This window comes from Bubalus kerabau, chromosome 6 (genome assembly GCF_029407905.1).
Source record: "Bubalus kerabau isolate K-KA32 ecotype Philippines breed swamp buffalo chromosome 6, PCC_UOA_SB_1v2, whole genome shotgun sequence".
NCBI classification, from domain to species: domain Eukaryota; kingdom Metazoa; phylum Chordata; class Mammalia; order Artiodactyla; family Bovidae; genus Bubalus; species Bubalus kerabau.
In genome coordinates this window covers 95,267,798-95,288,143 of record NC_073629.1, presented here as the reverse complement: position 1 = coordinate 95,288,143, position 20,346 = coordinate 95,267,798, and the positions used below count along the sequence as shown (strand labels likewise).

At 42.5% G+C, this 20,346-nt stretch overlaps 1 protein-coding gene across 1 annotated transcript; it reads right to left on the bottom strand.

Moving 5' to 3' along the window:
• Positions 1-464: 464 nt before the first annotated feature.
• LOC129656484 (calreticulin-like) lies at positions 465-19,991 on the bottom strand. Its single transcript, XM_055587118.1, has 10 exons — positions 19,946-19,991; positions 19,666-19,869; positions 17,462-17,575; positions 15,657-15,751; positions 14,218-14,427; positions 11,945-12,058; positions 10,912-11,055; positions 5,822-5,914; positions 1,192-1,240; positions 465-700 (listed from the first exon to the last, which is right to left on the bottom strand). Exons 1-10 carry the CDS (start codon positions 19,989-19,991, stop codon positions 465-467), a joined length of 1,305 nt encoding a protein of 434 aa, XP_055443093.1.
• Positions 19,992-20,346: the final 355 nt, after the last annotated feature.

Sequence of the window (20,346 nt, the reverse complement as noted above, 5' to 3'; positions counted from 1 at the left end):
AGGCTCCCCCGTCCCTGGGATTCTCCAGGCAAGAACACTGGAGTGGGTTGCCATTGCCTTCTCCAATGCATGAAAGTGAAAAGTGTAAGTGAAGTCACTCATCGTTTCTGACCCTCAGCGACCCCATGGCCTGCAGCCTTCCAGGCTCCTCCGTCCATGGGATTTTCCAGGCAAGAGTACTGGAGTGGGGAGGCACTTTATAGACATCACTAATTTAATCCTTAAAACAACCTCATGAAACAGGAATTATCACTCCCTTTCCATTGACAAGAAAATAGAAGCCCCCAAAGGTGGTGGGACATTCCCAAAGACATATAGAGCAAAGATGATGGGATAGAAATACAAATTCAATGTTGTTCAAAAAGAGCAAGTAATTTTGCTTCCTAGATTTTGCCAAAACTCCTGAACATTCTTCCTTCTAAGCAGTATCATTTGCCTCTGAGTGGGGACCACCTTTTACCCAGTTATAGTTCATCCTTCCAGTCAACACGGACTTCTACATTTTCACCCAGAAATGCTCTTTCATCATCATCTTCCTTCAGCTGCCTGTCATTTCCTGGTTCCTCAGCAGAATCTTCTTCACTTCCCTCTTCTTCAGTTCCCCAAATGTCATATTCCCTTTCCTCTTTCTTCTTGGCCTCTTCTTCCCGTTTTCTTTTTTCCAGTTCTTCGTACAGTTCTCTCCATTGCTTCTCTACATCTTGTTTAGAGTATGGAATTTCAAAATAGTAATTTACAGATGCTATAAACAAACTTAAGTCACTTTGGAAACATCTGGCATCTCCCCACACACTTAAAGATTTGTGGTATGGTGTTTATTTACATACAAATTTTTAGTATGTGTGGAGTGGAAAGAAGTATGTGTGTGTGTGTGTATAATTTGTTCATAAATAAAATTGGTTCAGATTCAACAAACACTTACTGAATGCCTACAGCACTGCCAAGCATGGTGTGAGACAATATACACATGCTTTCTATTCCTTACAACAGTGTCCAAGGCCCCATTTTCTAGGACTATGAGGTTCAGAGTGATTAAATGACTTGCCCAAGCTATACAGTTAGTGAGTTGTAGAACTAGAATTAAAAATCAGGTTTTATGGTCCTGAGTTTGACCCTCTTTCTGCTATATCACTGTAAAATAGTTTTTATGAAGCTCTTTGAATTTGTTTTTGAACTGTAGCAAGTACAAACTTGCAGTCAGAAGTAGAAGGTCTGTGATCTCTAATGGGTCATCCAGGTTCTAGAACTTGATCCTTAGAGCCATTATCATAAATTTTACTGCTCAGAGGGCCCTTAAAGAAAGGACAGAGTTGGAACTCCTCTAGGTCTTTAATCCTCAACATGGAGAATCTGGGCCAAATAGTCTTTTAGCCAGTCCTGGGAGACAAAGCTAGATTGGGAAACGGCATGCCCTATAGGCTGGGGCCCTTGACAATCCTACTGGGAGGAAATGCTTGACATCTTGTTGTGTTTGCCTCATTATTGTGTTGCGGGGGCATACTCTCTCTTTCAGTCAAGCCTTCTTTTTCTTGTGCCTGGAAAGCACTTGCTACAGTTAACGTCTCTATTTTTTTACTTCCCTCTTACTGCTCTATTCACTGATCTGTTTCTACCCTCATTCTTTATCAAAGCAGATCTTGCCAAAGGTAACCAAACTCTACCAACTCCTTAAGCCCGCCTGGACCTATAACAATGATTGAACCATTTCCTTTTCATTGGACCTCATCCAACTCATACCTTCACTATCCTCCTTTCTGTATTTTTATGTGATTACTCTCTTGCAAACATCCTCAACTTCCTTGCCCTTCCCTCCCTTAGTTGGAAAGTGAAAGTGAAGTCGCTCAGTCGTGTCCGACTCTTTGCAACCCCATGGACTGTAGCCTACCAGGCTTCTCTGTTCATGGGATTCTCCAGGGAAGAATACTGGAGTGGGTTACCATTTCCTTCTCCAGGGGATCTTCCTGACCCAGGGATCGAACCCAGGTCTCCCGCACTGGAGGCAGAGCTTTAACCTCTGAGCCACAGGTCCTCAAATCTGATTAATTCCAGTTTGCCATGCCTCCACCTAAGCAGAGAGAATGACTAGAGAAAATAATGAAAACAAACTGATTCTCCTCATTTTAAATTCATTAAAACTGAACTCAAGTGAGACCTTAGTGCTAACTGGTGAGCCTACCGTAGTTCTGTGTTTGATTCATTCTCCTTTTCCCCTGGAGCCATGTCGGGCTAGCAAGGTTTTCTTGGAGCTGCACTGCATTTGGCTATAATTCCTACCCAACCCTCCTTTCCCTTTCCCCTTTCAGAAGTGCCTATTTCTACACCCTGTACCCTTCATCTTCCCCAGGCATTACCTGCAATAAGTCACCTACATTTCTAACACCATCTTGGTGTCTGTCTGTTTCCCAGAGAATTCAACTACATGGACTGTCACCACCACATCTACCCACCTGCCTGTATTTTTTACACGGTCATTCCTTTTTTCCTGTCATTATGGATGAAATAGCTGTACTCCTATGGGAAGCCAGCGCACCTTGAGCACTGGATCTCACCCACTCTCATAGTCTCAAGAACAGTGCTCTAGCAATTCTCTTTTTCTCCAATATTGTTTTTCTCTTTATTTCATCATTCCCATTAACACAAAAGCAGGCAGATTGGTCAAAAAATCTTGACCAACATTTCCTTTTACCTGCCACCTGGTTCTCTCTACCCTTTTTTTTTTTTTTAACCACAAAACTCCTCAAAACACTAGTTTATACTTATGTCTCTGGTTGTTCTTCTTTCATTCTTTTTCAAACCCATTTTTTCCCCTGTACCACTTCACTGAAACTGCTCTTGTCAGAGTCACTAATGAACTCCATGTTACTAAATTCAGTGGTCCATTCTAAGTCCTCATCTTCATTGACCATCCAATACAATTGATCCCTCCTTTTCCCCTTAAAATGCTTTCTTCACTTGGTCTACAGGATAGTCTTCTGGTTCTCTTCCTACCTCATTGGCTACTTTTTCTGTCTTCTTCGCTGGTTCCACTTTCTCTTCCTGATCTCTAAATACTGGGGTGCTCCAAAACTCATCAGGATTCCCTCATGGCTCAGATGGTAAAGAGTCTGCCTGCAATATGGGAGACCCGGGTTCGATCCCTGGGTAGGGAAGATCCTCTGGAGAAGGAAATGGCAACCGACTCCAGTATTCTTGCCTGGAAAATTCCATGGATTTAGAAGCCTGGCTGGCTACAGTCCATGGGGTCGCAGAGTTAGACAAGACTGGGTGACTTCACTTTCTTTCCAAAGCTCATCCTTGAATCTTCCTTCTATATATACCCTCTCCATAGGGGATTTCATCCAGAGTCATGGGTCTTCAAGTATTACCTGTAGGATGATGACTCCCAAATATACTATCATATCTTATTCAGGTTGTATCCAGTTGCCTCATTAACATTTGGATTTCTAATCATCATATCTGACTTAACATTTAATAATATGTTATTTGTTTCTGTCCCCACTCCTACACCAAATATGCTCCTTCCTGTTCTTCCCTATCTCAATAACTCCACCCTTCTAATCACTGGAGTCAAAAACTTTGGAGCCATCCCTCTTTACTCCCACTCATATTTTGTATCTAATCCATCATTCCTGTGAATTTTGCCTTCAAAATGAATCTAGAATCTGAACATTTCTCTGCCTTCGCCACCACCACTCACTTCTGCCCTTATTCTTACAGTCTTTTGCAACACAGCAGCCAGAGTAACATATTCTTCTATGAGCCAGTTCATATCACTCCTTTGCTAAAAATGGCTCCCCATTTTATTCAGAGAAGTGGCGGCAACTACTCGCTTTCACTCAGCTCTAGTTACATTGTCCTTCTTACTCTTTCTTGGACAAGCAAGTTATGATTCTATTTCAGGGATTTTGCATTTGCTGTTCTCTCTACCAGAAGGCTTTTCTTCCCAAGTATCTGTGTGGTTTGCTCCTTATTCCTCCAAGTTACTTAAATGTTGCTTACTCAACAAAGCCTCTCCTGACCAAAGAGCAAAATCCCCATGATGACAGGCCTCTCTCTTGCTTTCTTGTCCTCTGTAGTTTATCTCACCATCTCATCATATATATTTACTTCTTTGTATGTTTGTTGGTCTCCCTTGAATGTAAGCCCCATGAGGGTGGAAACTTTTCTGTTTTATTTCACTGGCATATCCCCAACAAATACAATAGTACTTTGAACAGGTACTCAAAATATTTGCCAAGTGAATATACAGGTTAATAATAATAAGTACCATTTATTGAGCAATTACTATATGCCTGTCTTCATGGGGATTTTGCTTTTTGGTCAAGAGAGGCTTTGTTGAGTAAGCAACATTTAGAGGCTTCCCTGGTGGCTCAGACGGTAAAGTGTCTGCCTGCAATGCAGGAGACCTGGGTTTGATCCCTGGGTCAGGAAGATCCCCTGGAGAAAGAAATGGCAACCCACTCCAGTACTCTTGCCTGAAAAATTCCATGGACAGAGGAGCCTTGTAGGCTACAGTCCATGGGGTCGAAAAGGGTCAGACACAACTGAGCAATTTCACTTTACTATATGCCAGGGACTTATAAGATAATTGCTATTGTATTCACAATTTATAGATGAGGAGACTGAAGAGGTTAAATAACTTGCCTAAGATCCTACAGCTAGCAAGTAATAGAGCCTGGATTTGAACCTAAGCAATCTAGTGTTAAAACTCATGTTCTTAACCAATATGTATATTACCTCAATAAAACAATGTTAGATGATAACCTCAAAATAAAAAAAAAAAGACTAAAAAGTGTAAAAATGTCTAACTTTTATTTTTTCTATGGTGACTATCACTGCCTCTTTGAAAAGTTTAATTACTAAAGTTCTCTCAAAAATCTCTCTTTGATGCCTGTGCTTTGCTACTGCTCTAAGGCCTAGTCTCCTTTAGGGTAATCAGGCATTGGTCACAAATCTGCTTCAATGGCCCTTCCTGCAGAACCAGGAGGTCTGGATGAAGGGCGGCTCCATTAAGAAGCCATTGTCCCAAGTATCACTCCACCCATAAAATAGTTCTAGGAGACCAGGGAAGCTGGTAGACAGCACAAACCTTGCTTCCTTCTCCAAATCGTCCATCAGAAATGGCTTCGGTGGCTCCCTCCAAGGTCACCATACTGTGAGCAGGGAATGTGACACAGAAGGTGTGTGCATTCTGACTCAACAAGTTAAAGGTTGTGTGTGACCTTGCACAGTTTATATATACTCTCTGAATCTCAATTCCTACATTTGAAAAGTGGGAATACAAATATCTGCCTTGTGACACATATACACTATTGATACTATGTATGAAACACACAACTAATAAGAATACACTGCAGTAGTATAGAAAACTCTACTTAATGAATTGTGGTGACCTAAATTAGAAGGAAATCTGAAAAGGGGAATATATGTATACGTATCAGTTTGGTTCAGTTGCTCAGTCCTGTCCGACTCTTTGCGACCCTATGGACTATGCGTAGTTGATTAATTCTGCTGTACAGTAGAAACCAACACAACATTGTAAAGCAATGCTACTCCCGTAAAAATTAAAAACAAACAAACAAACAAACTCTAATGTCTTGCTGGGTTGTTTTAAGGGCTAAGTGGGGAGACTTTTGGAAATGTTCATAGAGTTAGGTACAAGGTTTTAGGTGTCCAATGAATACAAATTCTTTACCCTGCCTCTCAGGGCCATGTAACCAGCAAATGAGACAATGACTACAAGACTGATTTTTTAAATGCAGAGAAGAGTGCACAGCTGAGGAGTCAGACATCTGGAAATCCATATGAGTGAATATCTTACTTTTCTTGTTCCCCAGGTCATATTTCCAACCTCCTCTGCAAACTCTTCATCATTTGTAAGAAGGAAATTGTCAAAGATGCTGCCTGATTTCACCTGTTGAAGAAATGATGGGATTATTAGAACTAGGTCAACCAGCTTAAAAAATATCAACTGGAAGCTTTGCAAAATGTAGATTCCCAGGCCAGAAGCCCAGTGATTTTAATCAATAACTGAGGCGGAGTGAGAGAATACAATGGTGATTAAGAATAGAAAAGCTCCAGAATGCTGTACCACCTTAGCTGATCTGCTCTAGAAATAAGTTACATTACTGTTTCCCAAGATGCTATGTCCCCCAAGCCTCTGACAACTCTTTCAGAGGGTTGTGAAGAAATTTCCATCACTCTGTCAGGCTCCAAATTGCTGCCCAGTGGCTCTCGCCCCAGTTCAGATTGACAGCATCTACCTCTGCTATCACTTACAGATGCCTTTTTAAGGTTCTCTCCTCAATATAGTCTGGAGAAGGCAATGGCCACCCACTCCAGTACTCTTGCCTGGAAAATCCCATGGATGGAGGAGCCTGGTGGGCTGCAGTCCATGGGGTCACAAAGAGTCAGACATGACTGAGCGACTTCACTTTCACTTTTCCCTTTCATGCATTGGAGAAGGAAATGGGAACCCACTCCAGTGTTCATGCCTGGAGAATCCCAGGAATGGCAGAGCCTGGTGGGCTGCTGTCTATGGGGTTGCACAGAGTCGGACATAACAGAAGCGACTTAGCAGCAGCAACCTCAATATAGTCAGAAAAACTAAAAGAATACAAGGAAAAGAAAAGGTTTGACAAGAAGTGTGAGCACAGTTTCTACCATATTTCTCTATTTTCTTAAAATAATATACTTAATATTTACAATTACAGAAAAAGATGAATTAGTCAATGGTATATAATAATTTCAGTGTTCATTGGACTTCCTTGGTGGTCCAGTGGTTAAGAACCCAAAATTCCATTGCAGAAGGCACTGGTTTGATCCCTAGTCAGGGAACTAAGATCCCACATGTCATAAGGAGTAGCTGAAAAAAGTACTTTCAGCATTTATCAATGATAAAGAAATAGAATAGAAAGAGCAGAGGTCATGGAGTCAGACCAGCTCAACCACACACTATCTGTGTGACTTTGGGGATGTTACTCAACTCCTCTGAGCCTATTCCCTCATAGTTCAGTTCAGTTGTTTAGTCGTGTCCAACTCTTTGCAACCCCATGGACCGCAGCATGCCAGGCTGTAGTCCCTGTCCATCACCGACTCCTGGAGCTTACTCAAACTCATGTCCATCAAGTCAGTGATGCCATCCAACCATCTCATCCTCTGTCATCTCCTTCTCCTCTTGCCTTCAATCTTGCCCAGCATCAGGGTCTTTTCCAAGAAGTCAGTTCTTCACATCAGGTGGCCAAAGTATTGGAGCTTCAGCTTCAGCATCAGTCCTTCCAATGAGTATTCAGGACTGATTTCCTTTAGAATGGACTGGTTGGATCTCCTTGCAGTCCAAGGGACTCTCAAGAGTCTTCTCCAACACCACACTTCAAAAGCATCGATTCTTTGGTGCTCAACTTTCTTTATGGTCCAACTCTCATATTCGTATATGACTACTGGAAAAACCATAGCTTTGACTAGACAGACCTTTGTCAACAAAGTATGTCCCTGCTTTTTAATATGCTGTCTAGCTTTGTCATAGCTTTTCTTCCAAGGAGCAAGCGTCTTTTAATTTCATGGCTGCAGTCACCGTCTGCAGTGATTTTAGAGCCCAAGAAAATAAAGTCTGTCACTGTTTCCATTGTTTCCCCATCTATTTATTCACTCACAAATGAAGTATTAAAAATAACTCCCTTGCAGTGTTGTCATGAGCATTAGAAATAATACAGTGTTTATAAGTCATAAAACAGTGCTTATATTAGTCATTTGATAAATTGTAAGTTATTATCATAATTTTTAAGTATCTGCATATGTTTCAAAAGAAACTCAGGAGGGTCATTCTGGATTTTTAAACTTCAGCACTATGTTAATTAAATCAGCAAATTAATTGTGTGAGAGCAGTTGTGTGACCAGGAGAAAGTTTGCAGCATGTGTTATCCCCATAGCCTCCCTCTGAAGGTTTGAAAAAGTTTTATTTTGCTTTTTTAAAAAAGAAAGAAGTTTATTTGGCTTACATCATCTCACCAAACCTGCCTTCAGCAGAAAAATAAATGACAAAATAGCCACTTTGGATAGAGATTGTTAATTTCCTCTGAGCAATTCGAAAAATCTATTTTAATAATTTTTTATGCAACTTTACGATTTTTTTCTTTGGGATTGTTTTTTTCTTTTTTGAGTTGGATGTTTTGTTTTTCTTTTTTGAGTTATTGGAGTTGTTTGAGTTGGTTAGAGAACTGCTCATTTTTTGGTTCTTTCATTTTTCCTACTCCACAAGAAATGTTTCCAATCTCCCCTGTTCTCATTGGTACTCCTTTTCCTCCAGCCCCCTTACACTGAACTCTGCCTCCAGCTGAGAATCAGGACATGAGGGCCAGTCCTGCTGGCTAAACCTCACTACTGGAGGGACCTCAGTCTACTCTATCCTCTCTGTGTCTCCATGTTTTTCTCTGGACAATGAAAGAAAATATAACTTCCCTGTTTCCTTCACATACTTCTCAGGAGAGAACTTGTGAGAAAGGCTTTCATGAGACTATAACGCCTAAAAAATTAATTCACTGAAAGTTACCTAGTTTCCTTGATGTCCCGCTTGAATCATAAAATGGAAAGAGTGTAGATTTAGCCACTTACTAGCTATGAGATCTTGACAAGTCATGTCACCTCTCTAAGGCCTCCACTTCTTGGTCAATAAAATGAAGATAATAAACCCTACCTTCCAGCCCCATAGGGCTGTGACACAGACCATATGACCTAAGGAATGTCAACGTGCTCTGCATTATGACTGCTAGGCTCTACCCCTTCAAAGATCATAAGGAGTCCCAAAACTAAGAGAAAGTGTTTTCTTTGTTCACTGCCATCTCCTCGAGCCTCTGTCCCAGTGAAAGACGGCAGTATCTTCTGCCTAAGAGGAAAAAAAAGAAGGAAAGAAAAGGAATTTTGTATGGAAGACAGCAGGCTGGGTCGGGAACTAAGTAGAAAGGTTAAGAAACTTGCTAGGCTAGGACCTGATGCAGAGGGTGATGGGTTCACAGAGCATTTGGAAACCCAGGCTGGAGTACAGCCAGTGAGCGAATGCCGCCCATTTCCACGCTGAGAGTCGCTAGGCTTTCCAGTGAGATGCAGGGACCCTGTGGTGAGCTGGATGTGCTGGGTTGGCTAAGTGAGTAGGGTGGAGTAGGACTTCGGAGTGCCAGACCCAGCTAGAAGTTAACAGGATGCCTGCAAGGGTGATGTCAGCATTGTGCAGAACTGTGTTACAAGAGGAAAAATAGATAAAGAGATCTTGCTGGAGTTTCAGAAATGTTGTCTCTCAAGATTCATCCCAGACCTGCTGGATCAGAATCTGCATTTTATTAAGATCTGAATGATTCATGTGCATATGACAGTTTGAGAAACACTCCTTCAGCACGGTTTAAATTCTCAAATAGGAAGTTTTGCCTATTGGGGGAGGAAGATAGAACTCAGAGCAATTAGCACTAAATAATTTTAAAATTTTGTAGATGAACATAGATACTGTTTAGTGTGTGCCTTAATGTTTTCTATGGGAAAAAAACCCAACGCATTTTAAGGAAATAATCAGATTAGGCATGTTAACAGGACCACATATTTTTATAAGATGTAGAAAGTTCCTATTATTAAAAAGGGACAACTGAAAAAAAAGAGGTAATGGGAAATTGTAGAGAGTGTATCCGTATTCTTTAGATAAGAAAGCAAAGAAAGAAGAACATATGTCCCTCTGCTCTTTCTTCTTTCCGTCTCTCCTGAACCCCTACTGTGTACCTGGTAATTTACCTATCTCACCTCCTTGCACTTGTATGCTGACGTCACTGAATCAGGAAACCAATAAAGTTGAAATAAATAATCCAAGAAAACTTCAAATAGTGGGTGTCTGTTCAAGAGACCTTTAGCAGCCCTGAACTGTAGAAATCACTGGTCAGAGACAGAGATTTCCCTGGCCCTGAAACATTCCAGAATACACCCAAGAACCAGTGGCTTCACTTTCTAGAGGCTCCATTGTACACTGGATGTAGTCAGTAAAGGACTTAGGCTGACAGGTCTTTGAATCCTGTCTCTCCCATGCACTACCTGTGTGCTCTTGGGCACATCACGTGACATTTCTGATTCTTAATTCTCTCAAATATAACATGGGGTAATAATAAGCTGATAGTAATATTTACTTTCCCTTCCTCTCCAAGGGAATTCCAATACTACATAGATTGTAGTTTCCAAGAGGTCTCCTGGGCTAAAGTTTTCCCTCTGGGGCATGCACTTGAGGTACTGTCTTTCTCCCAAGTTGGGGAAGAATCATAACAGGTCTCGTTGGAAGAAAACAATCCGACAGCCTGAGTTTCTGAGCCCCCCTCTTTCCCTTCCAGTCAGAGGCAGGAAGAGGGAGGTGAGGTCAAGATTTGTCATCATGGCTGGGACAATCAGCCCCAACATCTCTCTGGGGATTTTAGCATTTCAGAGTTTTACCACATCTCTGATTCCCTTTTATCTCCAGAACTACCCCCCAAGATTCATATAGGACCAGACTAGCAATGCAAATTATTAGAACACTGAATCTAGCCTCAGAAAGGCCTGTACTCAAATCCCAGCTTCTCTGCTTACCAGATGTGTCTTCGGGCAAATTAGCTAACTTTTCTGAATGTCAGTTTCCACATTTAGGTACAGGGGATTTCATAGTGAGAATTAAATGGCATTTGCAGAGTCCCTGAAATAGAGCTTGGTATAGGGTAGAGACTGGGTAAATTTTAGCCGTTATAATTATCAGGATAAATATAACTAGCCCCATTTTAAAGATGAACAGTTTGAAATTTAGAAAGAATAAGACTCATTCAGTTCTTGTAATTTCCAGACTGGAGCTCTCTTCACTTTGTGCAAACTTCAGAGGGACTGTTGTTCAATGGCTCTGAGCCCAGAGAGCTTTACCTGCCAAAGGTCCAGGCCAAGGACACTGATGTTGTAATAGTGGCAAATGTTGGGGTCAGGCTTATATTCAGGATTGTCTATTTCTAGATGAATCCACTCCCCCTGGTACTTGGAATTGTCAATGATCCGAGGTTTCCATTTCCCCTAAGCAAAGAACCAAAGAGTGAACGTGGCATTAGTATTTTTCCATTCTTCTCATGCAATTAGAAAGACTAATCAGTTTATAAAGACAATTGTGGATTAGGCATAAGGATTCAGAGCAGGCTTCCTGGAGCTTCTTTCCTTTTCTTTGAGCTAACTCACAAGACCTTCCAGGTTCCCCTTTCTCCCCAGAGGGATCTGAACAAGGTGGCAGAGACCCATTATGAGCCTGGTCCCAGCTCTCTGTGCAAGTTTGATCATGGGGTTAAGAAACGTAGCTTCAAAAAAAAAAAAAAAAGAAACGTAGCTTCACAGGGAACACCATCTAAGGACTCTGGACTTGGGGCCATTCTCTTCGTGGTGTGCAGCACAGGAAACTGGGGCCAAATAAAACAATACTTACTTCAGTCAGTCCTATCTCTGGACCATTTGATAGTTGATTCCTTTAGTTCCGGACTTGGCCCTTAAAAAGAAGCCCCCATACCCCAGCATGTTTGGCTATTCATGTCCTACTCTTCCCCTTTCTGGACCACTTCTGAGACTTCTGGTCCCTGACCCCAGACCCATTTCCTGTTTTGATCATGTTCCTTTGGCTGTTATCCACCACTTGGGACAAACTCCTTGCTTAGGGCTCCCTGGACCTCTGCTTCCCAGCATCGACCTTGACCAGCCCACCTGCTCCCAGCCAGACACAGCTGTGAGTACAGGGCCCAGATGAAGCTACAAACTCATGGAGGGAAACAGGGCAGGGGGCAATGGGGAAGCAGGAAGATGACCACAGCATCTTAGTGTTTCTGTTCTGTAAATTAAAGTTTACACCATCTCTTTTGTCTTATTTCTCACACTGATTGGAAGGAGAGACCCCCTCCCTTCCCCCCGCACCGCCACTCACCTTATACTTCACGTTTGGTATCAGGGGCCCTTCCCACTCCCCATCCATTGCCTCATTCCAGTCGTCTGGCTTCTCGGCGTCTGGGTCAGGGATGTATTCAAAGTCTTCCCAGTCCTAAAATAAAACGTTCCTCCATGAAGACAGATGGGTGGGCCAGAATGAAACTGGGGTCCTGAGTACGTCAAGTGGACCTGGTGCCTTGCACCTGCTGCTCTCCTGTCCTCATCCCTATGAAAGCCCAGCTCAGGACTCTGCAAACAAATCCAATACATGCGGCAGAGAAAAAGCCTTTAAGCAATCCAGCCTCTCCTCAGATTCTCCATCCTTCTGACCCTGACAACTTTAAGCTCAAAGAAGCTGGGAGTTTTCCTTATCCTGGCCCTCTCTCTTCCACAGTCATATGCCCCATCATTAGAACAAATCTTCTAGCCTGGGTCCCTCTTCCTAAAGACCTGTTTTAGTGACCTGGCACTTGGAAGGTCATGCTCTCAGATCTGTATCAGTCCTCCTTTGTACCCCAGGTCCCTTCTATTTCCTAAGACAACTCCAAGTTACAGCTTGTCCTAACTTTCATATTTCTTCTGCTCTGGAGCCTCTAAAGTTCTGCTCTATCTACCTGGCAGTTCACCTTGGTACTGACCATTTCTCAGACTTAAATAAATGCTTTGATACCAAGTGCACTAGGCTCACAGTCTTTCACCAGCATAAAGTTCCCTGGTTCCTGGGCTCTCAGCTGCTTTGTGGTTCTGAAATATTAACAGTCAGCATCTCATCCTGGGGTCTATAGACTTGATATGTCCAGCCTATCTAAGTAGTTTCTACCTTCTCTAGGTCCACTCAAACAGGGAGCATAGAGGCCTGTGTCTCTCCCCTCTGCCCCAGGCCTAGATCCATCCCTGACTACATCAGGTGTGTGGTCCACACCAGGAGGAAGGGTCTATGGTTAGTCTTGCTGCTTGGAGCCTGCCTGCTGGGTCTGGAACTAACCCAGCCCCTAATTTTCCCAGGGTACTGAAGGTCTAGACACTGCTTGATCATCTGCCTTAATTACCTGACCATACCTCCTTCCTCCTGGATTTGGAGCCCATTGAGTCTCCTTACACATAGCTGGGGCTTGCCCACTTCTCTAGGCCTCTTCTTAGGGAATGAATTCCAGTTGCTGGGTGCCATGCTGCTCCTCACTTAACCCTGAGCATCTCGTCCGCATGAAGCTGAATCTGCTCTGCCCTAAGGAGCAGCAGCCCAGCAGGTGAGGCCCTCTATGACCTGGCTCCAACAGACCATTCCAACTCATCTCCCACTCACTCACCACCTTGAACTTTATGTTCCCAAAATACTAAACTGCAGCTTTCAGTTCTTCGCATAACCATGTCACTTTCTGCTTAACTGATGTGTCTTCATACCTGCTGTGGGTCTGGAATATCTTCCCTTCAACTCAATTTCCCTTGCTCTAGTGAATTTGCTCTTTGAAATTCAGTACACGATTAATATATAAATGCCATGTATTAAGAACTTATTATGTACCAGGCACTAAATTATGTATATTAGCTCATTTAATCTTTACAACAACTTTCACATATAGGTATTATAAAAACCCTATTTGTGAAATTTCACAGCAGCTAAGTTCCTTGCCCAAGGTCTGTTTATAGGTGGGATGTTATAGTTAGTAAATGGTGGTACTCCGATACAAACCCATATCTGTCTGACCCGAGTCCCAACATCACCTACACCCCAACTCAACCTGAATTAGGAACCTACTCATGGCTCCCACAGGATTTGGCTTCCCTGACTCTCACCATTAATTACACAGTGTGACCTGCATCTGTGTACCTGCCTGCATCCCTCACTAGATTCTGAAACCCAAGAGGATTCACAGTCCCTGAATTGTTCTATTCATAGCTGTATCCACTTTGGCTTTCCAGTGACTAATAATGAATCAGTCCGTATACTCCACACATTTCCCATTTCAGTAACTTTGGTGTGAAAGATATCCAGATTCAAATGTTGGTTCTAATGTACGTGAGCTTGGGCAAGTCACTTCATTTTTAAGTGTCAGTTTCCGTATCCTCATTGAGGCTGCTAGCAGGATCAATAGATCCTGAACAAATGTGAGGTGCTTTCCTCTTCCCTCCATGCTTCTTTGGACACCAGTATTTAGCTGGATACCTCCTTGAGGGACTGTTGTCTCCGGTTTGTGCTCCATTGTTTCCAGCCTCCTTTGCCCATCCCCACAGCTAAGATCCCCTGTTGCTTCCTAGGAAACACCTTCTGACCTCAGGTTTCTTATCTTCATGATCTTCTATTTGCAGCTGTTCATCCCATTTTCTTGGTTTCTGGGCATAGGGGTCTTTTATCTTCCTGGGAGGCAAGAAGGTCCAGTCGTCCTCCAAATCCCCAGCTTCTACTTGCTTATTGTCAATTTTGACCTCATAAGTAGCACTGGGGCGAATAATGAGAGTGTATAGGTGAGTGTCTTTATTGATCTAGAAAGGGAAAGAGGAATATTTCAGTCCCCTGTTGGACCTCAAGCATTAAATGCACCATCTAAAACAGACCCTCAGTTCCTGAATGCCACCTCCCACATAGTCACAAACACACTTTATCATATTCCTCATCCTATTTCTCTGGTTAACCCAAAAGAGTCTTTGGGTCTCATTCTCCTAAGTACACACTCCTCTGGTCTCCCTTAGTTCCCATCCTTCCCTTCATCATAACTCTGGTCATCCTTTTTTCTTTTCTGGTTTTCTGTCTGTCCCACTAGACTCTAAGCTTCTCAATAGCAAGGATCGGGTCTGACTCATCTGCTATATCTGCATGTTTCAGAACAAGGCCTACCCTGAGCAGGATCCCAGGGAGTCCCTGTATGTACAGCTCCTGTACCGTCCTGGTAGGGAAGGACTTTGCCCTGACAACAAGTTTTCCAATGACCCAGGTTCTAGGGGCTGCCCTGGACTCGGTCTCTGCCTCTCCCCTGTGCTCTGGTTGGGCTGAACTTCTTCAGTGCTACTCTTTCTCAAGCCTCCTTAACTTTTCTCATATGATTACCTCTTCTAGTAGCTCAATCCTTCCAAAAATTGTCACCTTCCTTTACAAGGCCAATTTGTGCTCATCATTCAAAGTTCAGCACAGGGGAAAACTTTTCTAAGAAGCATTTCCTAAGACACCAGGTCAGGTGGGGGTGGGGTCTCCTCCATGCTCTCATAGATCCCTATTACACTAAATAGTCATTCTCCTTTGTTTGACTCCTACCTTCTGAGTTCTGTGAGAACAGAGGTCACGCCTGACTCACTCTATCCCCAGTCCAAGGCCCAATACAGAGTTGACATTCAGTGACTTCCTGTTGAATTGCTGATGAAATCCAGCTCTTACCCACCAGCCAACCTAGATCTCTCTAGCCAAGATGTTCCTAAGGTAAACTCACCACCTATTTCTAAGTTCAGCATTCCCCACATCCCCCATCTCTTCCAGTATCTAGCAGTGGGGAATGGGAACTTGCTGACCCTTGTTCCAAGATACAACTTTATATGACTTCCTGTCTTTCAGATCAATTTCTTCTGTTTGAACTCCTATAATTTATACCACTTTCTATTTTCTAATCTGCAAAATGGAGATGATAATACTTAATTCAGAGGGGTGTTATAAACATTAAATCAGATAACATATTCAAATACTTGCCCTTCTCCCAAGACTAATGACCAGCCCACACACTCACCCTACACTTGATGGTCTTGTTGTTTTCATGATATTTCCCTTGATAATGAAAGATGACTTGTACTTTGTTGTTGCCAAAGCCACAGATGTCAGGGCCTGGAAATTAAATCCCAATACGTGATTTTACATCACTTTTAGGCAGTTTGCCTGTTCTGTGGCCAAAACAGACATGGTCTGTGTAATCATCAGGGTCCCAGCAGGAAATAGATAGCACACACAAATTTAGGATTATTTCAGAAGAACTTAATAAAGGGACTATTTTAAATGGTGGGAGCAAGACATGGAGAAAATATAAGGAATAATGCTATATTCCAGGCTAGCAACAGTAGGGCTATTCCCATCCCTAGGCTTGAAGTGGGGAGGAGAAGAGGTGGTTCTCAGAGCCCAGGGAAAAAAAAAGAGTTCAGTAGAGAGGGCAGCCTGGAGAGAAGCTGTGACTTTCAATCAAGGAACACAACTCTCTTCCCTCCCTGTGATCTTCTGCCAGGGCTCCCACTGACCAAACCCAACTGGAAGCCCCTCCTGTGCCAGGCACGTCATAGCATGTCATTTAATTCTCACAAGTAGGTATTACTATTGCAACTTTTAGTTGGGGAAATTGTGGCCCATAAAAGTTACGCAACTTGCACAAGGTCAAACAGCAAAAAAGTAGCATTGCCAAGATTTAAACCCAAGCTTAACTAGAAACAGAGCCTGGGGCTCTTCCTGCTTTGTGAAAACTTTAGAGGAAACTGTTGGTTGGTGGTTCTGAGCCCATAAAACTTGGACAAAGGTCCAAGAATAGGTTTTAATCTAGTTTTTCAACCTAATTTCTCATGATATTGCTCTCTGACTATCCTAAGCATGTGTCTGCATACACAACAGACACACACACACCCACCCACACACACACACACAGAGGGTGCTCTAGCCACATTGTTGTTGTTGTTCAGTCGCTCAGTTATGTTCGACTCTTTGCAACACCATGGATTGCAGCATGCCAGGCTTCTCTGTCCTTCACCATTTCCTGGAGCTTGCTCAAACTCATGTCCATCGAGTTGGTGATGCCATCCAACCATCTTGTCCTCTGTTGTCCCCTTCTCCTCCTGCCTTCAATCTTGCCCAGCGTCAGGGTCTTTTCTAATGAGTTGGCTCTTTGCATCAGGTGGCCAAAGTATTGGAGCTTCAGCTTCAGGATCAGTCCTTCTAATGAATATTCAGGATTGGTTTCCTTTAAGATTGACTGGTCTGATCTCCTTGGAGTCCAAGGGACTCTCAAGAGTCTTCTCCAACACTGCAGTTCAAAAGCATTGGTCTTATCGTTTTTCTGCTTGCATTTGAATTTCATGCCCCCGAGCTTTTGTATACACAGTTTCCTATGGCTGAATTACATGTCCTCTATTTTCTTTTCTGCTTATTAAAATCTAACCCATTCTTCAAAGAATAATTAATATCTTCTCCCAAAAGCCCCCCGTTGGACAGAGTCATGCCATCTTTTGCAATTTCATGGCACCTCATCAACAGCTTTTTCAAAGTGTGTCTTTCATTCTGTCTTTTAAAACATGACTCATATGCCTGTGTCCCCACCAAAGAGAATACAAAAGGGTAGAGTAGGAAAAAGCCCAGACTTTACAGCCAGACAAATTGGGCTCAAAATCTGACTTTCCACTTATTTACCTTGGGCAAATTTCTTGCCTTTATTTTCCCATTTATAAAATGGAGATGATGATAGCCCAAAAAAACTTGTTGGGTTTTTTGAGCATCAAATAAATAATATTAATTTGAAAAAAAATCACCTTAAAAGAAACCTATTTCCAACTTCCCTACTACAACCACCACGTACATCTTCAAATATAAGTTCCTTGTTAAAAGGGGGGATTCTGAAAAAAGTAGAGGTGGAAGACACACACTTTAGAGCTCCAGAATGCTGTACTGGTGTACCTAAGAAAAGGATTAAAAAATAAGAAAGACATTGAAATATAAGAAAGAAGGAGAGTAGTGCTTGCTTCGGTAGCACATATACTAAAGAAAAAAGGAGAGTTGAGGAGGAAGTGATGCAGAGAGGAAGCAGCTGAAGAGGAGGATTTGGGGAAGGGCCAGAGAGAGAGATGGAGTTCGTTGGGAATAGAAAAAAATAACTAGAGAGAATTTTAAGGAAATGGTGATGTATGATGTGTAGTTTAACCTTTTCCTCTGAATTTGTGCAAAAACATTCAGTAAAATCCACATTCTTCATCAGTGATTTAGAAGTGGGATTGGTTGCTCTCATTTCTTTACTTTTAAATATCAACAACATTGAAACTGGTCTAAGGTAGGAGCTAAGTAAGAGCTGGACTGCCCCAAAGAGGCCCAGTATACTGAGGTTGCTTACTGGATGCACCACAGATGTTGGATAAAGGCAATTTCCCTGACCTTCTGTGTCTTTCTCTGCCTGGGGGGCAGGAATCTCCTTCAGACCACAAAGCCTTATTGTGTTACATATGTACCTTTGAGGGTGTCTACATAGTTTCTTGTCCCTTTCTCCTATTCTTAGACATGGAGAATGTCTCTTTGTACTATACACTTATTAATACCATGTGACTCTCCACCTTTTTGATCTATTTATATTACCATTTAGGTTTAGAGTTGCTTTTCTCAGGTCTTTGAAGAGTCTTACCGCAGAGAGAGGTGGAGCTATCACGTTAGAAACTTCCTGCTTCAAAGAATGTGAAAAAGAATGTGTGTGTGTATAACTGGATATTTTATACATATATATATGTATATATATCTGATTCATTTTGCTATAAACAGAAATTAAGACAACACTGTAGATTAACTATACTTCAATATAATAGATTTAAAAAAAGAAATTTCCTGTTCCAGGTCCATCTGAGCCTTTTCTAGAACTACAGTGGCTGTCTTTAAGATCTCATAGGACCAGGACTTCCTGGGTGGTCCAGTGTCTAAGACTCTGGGCTCCCAATGCAGGGGGACCAGGGTTTGATGCCTGATCAGGGGACCATGCCGCAACTAAAGATTGTGCATGCCACAACTGAAAAAGAAAAAAAAGATGGATGATGCACGAGCTGGAATCAAGATTGCCAGGAGAAATATCAATAACCTCAGATATGCAGATGACACCACCCTTATGGCAGAAAGCAAAGAGGAACTGAAGAGTCCTTTAATGAAAGTGAAAGAGGAGAGTGAAAAAGTTGGCTTAAAACTCAACATTCAAAAAACTAAGATCATGGCATCTGGTCCCATCACTTCGTGGCAAATAGATGGGGAAACAACGGAAACAGTGACAGACTTTATTTTCCTGGGCTCCAAAAATCACTGCAGATGGTGACTGCAGCCATGAAATTAAAGACGCTTGCTCCTTGGAAGAAAGGCTATGACCAACCCAGACAGTGTATTAAAAAGCAGAGACATTACTTTGCCAACAAAGGTCTGTCTAGTCAAAGCTATGGTTTTTCCAGTAGTCATGTATGGATGTGAGAGTTGGACTATAAAGAAAGCTGTGCACCGAAGAATTGATGCTTTTGAACCGTGGTGTTAGAGAAGACTCTTGAAAGTCCCTTGGACTGCAAGGAGATCCAACCAGTCCATTCTAAAGGAAATCAGTCCTGAATATTCATTGGAAGGACTGATACTGAAGCTGAAGCTCCAATACTTTGACCACCTGGTGTGAAGAACTGACTTCTTGGAAAAGACCCTGATGCTGGGCAAGATTGAAGGCAGGAGGAGAAGGGGATGACAGAGGATGAGATGGTTGGATGGCATCACCAACTGGATGGACATGAGTTTGAGTGAACCCGGGGAGTTGGTGATGTGTGACAGGGAAGCCTGACGTGCTGCAGCCCATGGGGTCAAAAAGAGTTGGACAAGACTGAGCAACTGAACTGAACTGAATGCCATGCATGCAGCAACTAAAAGAACCTGCATCTCGAAACAAAGATTGTGCCACAAGTAAGACCAGGCACAGCTAAAAAAAAAAAAAAAAGAAAAGAGGACCCCACGTAGCTGACAGTGACTGCTATCAGAGCGCTTACCAAACATGATGTAATACTCCAATTCTGAATGCATATCCTCCTGGTTCATGGTGTCAGGAAAGAGTTTCACATACCCACCACCACAATCAACGCCTTGCTTATGTTTTACGGAAAATTGAACCACCAAGGTCTCGTTCTCATTGCTGAATGGCTTAAATCTGGTTGAGAGGGCATAAAACTTGGCATCTTCACTGCTCTGGAGACCTAAGAGCAGAGAGCACAGAATCTTTAGACTTCAATACCCTAAGAGCAGCCACAGAAACCACACACTTGGTCTTACCAATTTCTGGTACTTTCTTACACACCTGCTGCATGCCAGGTACCATCATGGATGCTTTACACACATTATTTTATTCAAGCCTCAGAGCAATTCTGCAAAACAGGTACTATCTTCACTTTTACAAATTAGGAATCTGAGTCATGGGAAGGTGAAGTGAGCTGCCTAGGACCAGATAGCAAGTAAGGAACTAAACTGGGATTTTTAAGCCATGTTTAACTGATTCTTTCTTTCTCATACCATACTGCCTCTGATTTACAAGAGATACTTAAATACTGTTCTGAAGTTTTACAAAACATGGGGTTTCTACAGAGACCCCATGGGTGGCCAGAATCAGGCTCTGCCGTGCAAAACTGCTGTGGTAAATAGAGGCCCAGCGTGGCCTCTTAGAGTAAATAGTAATC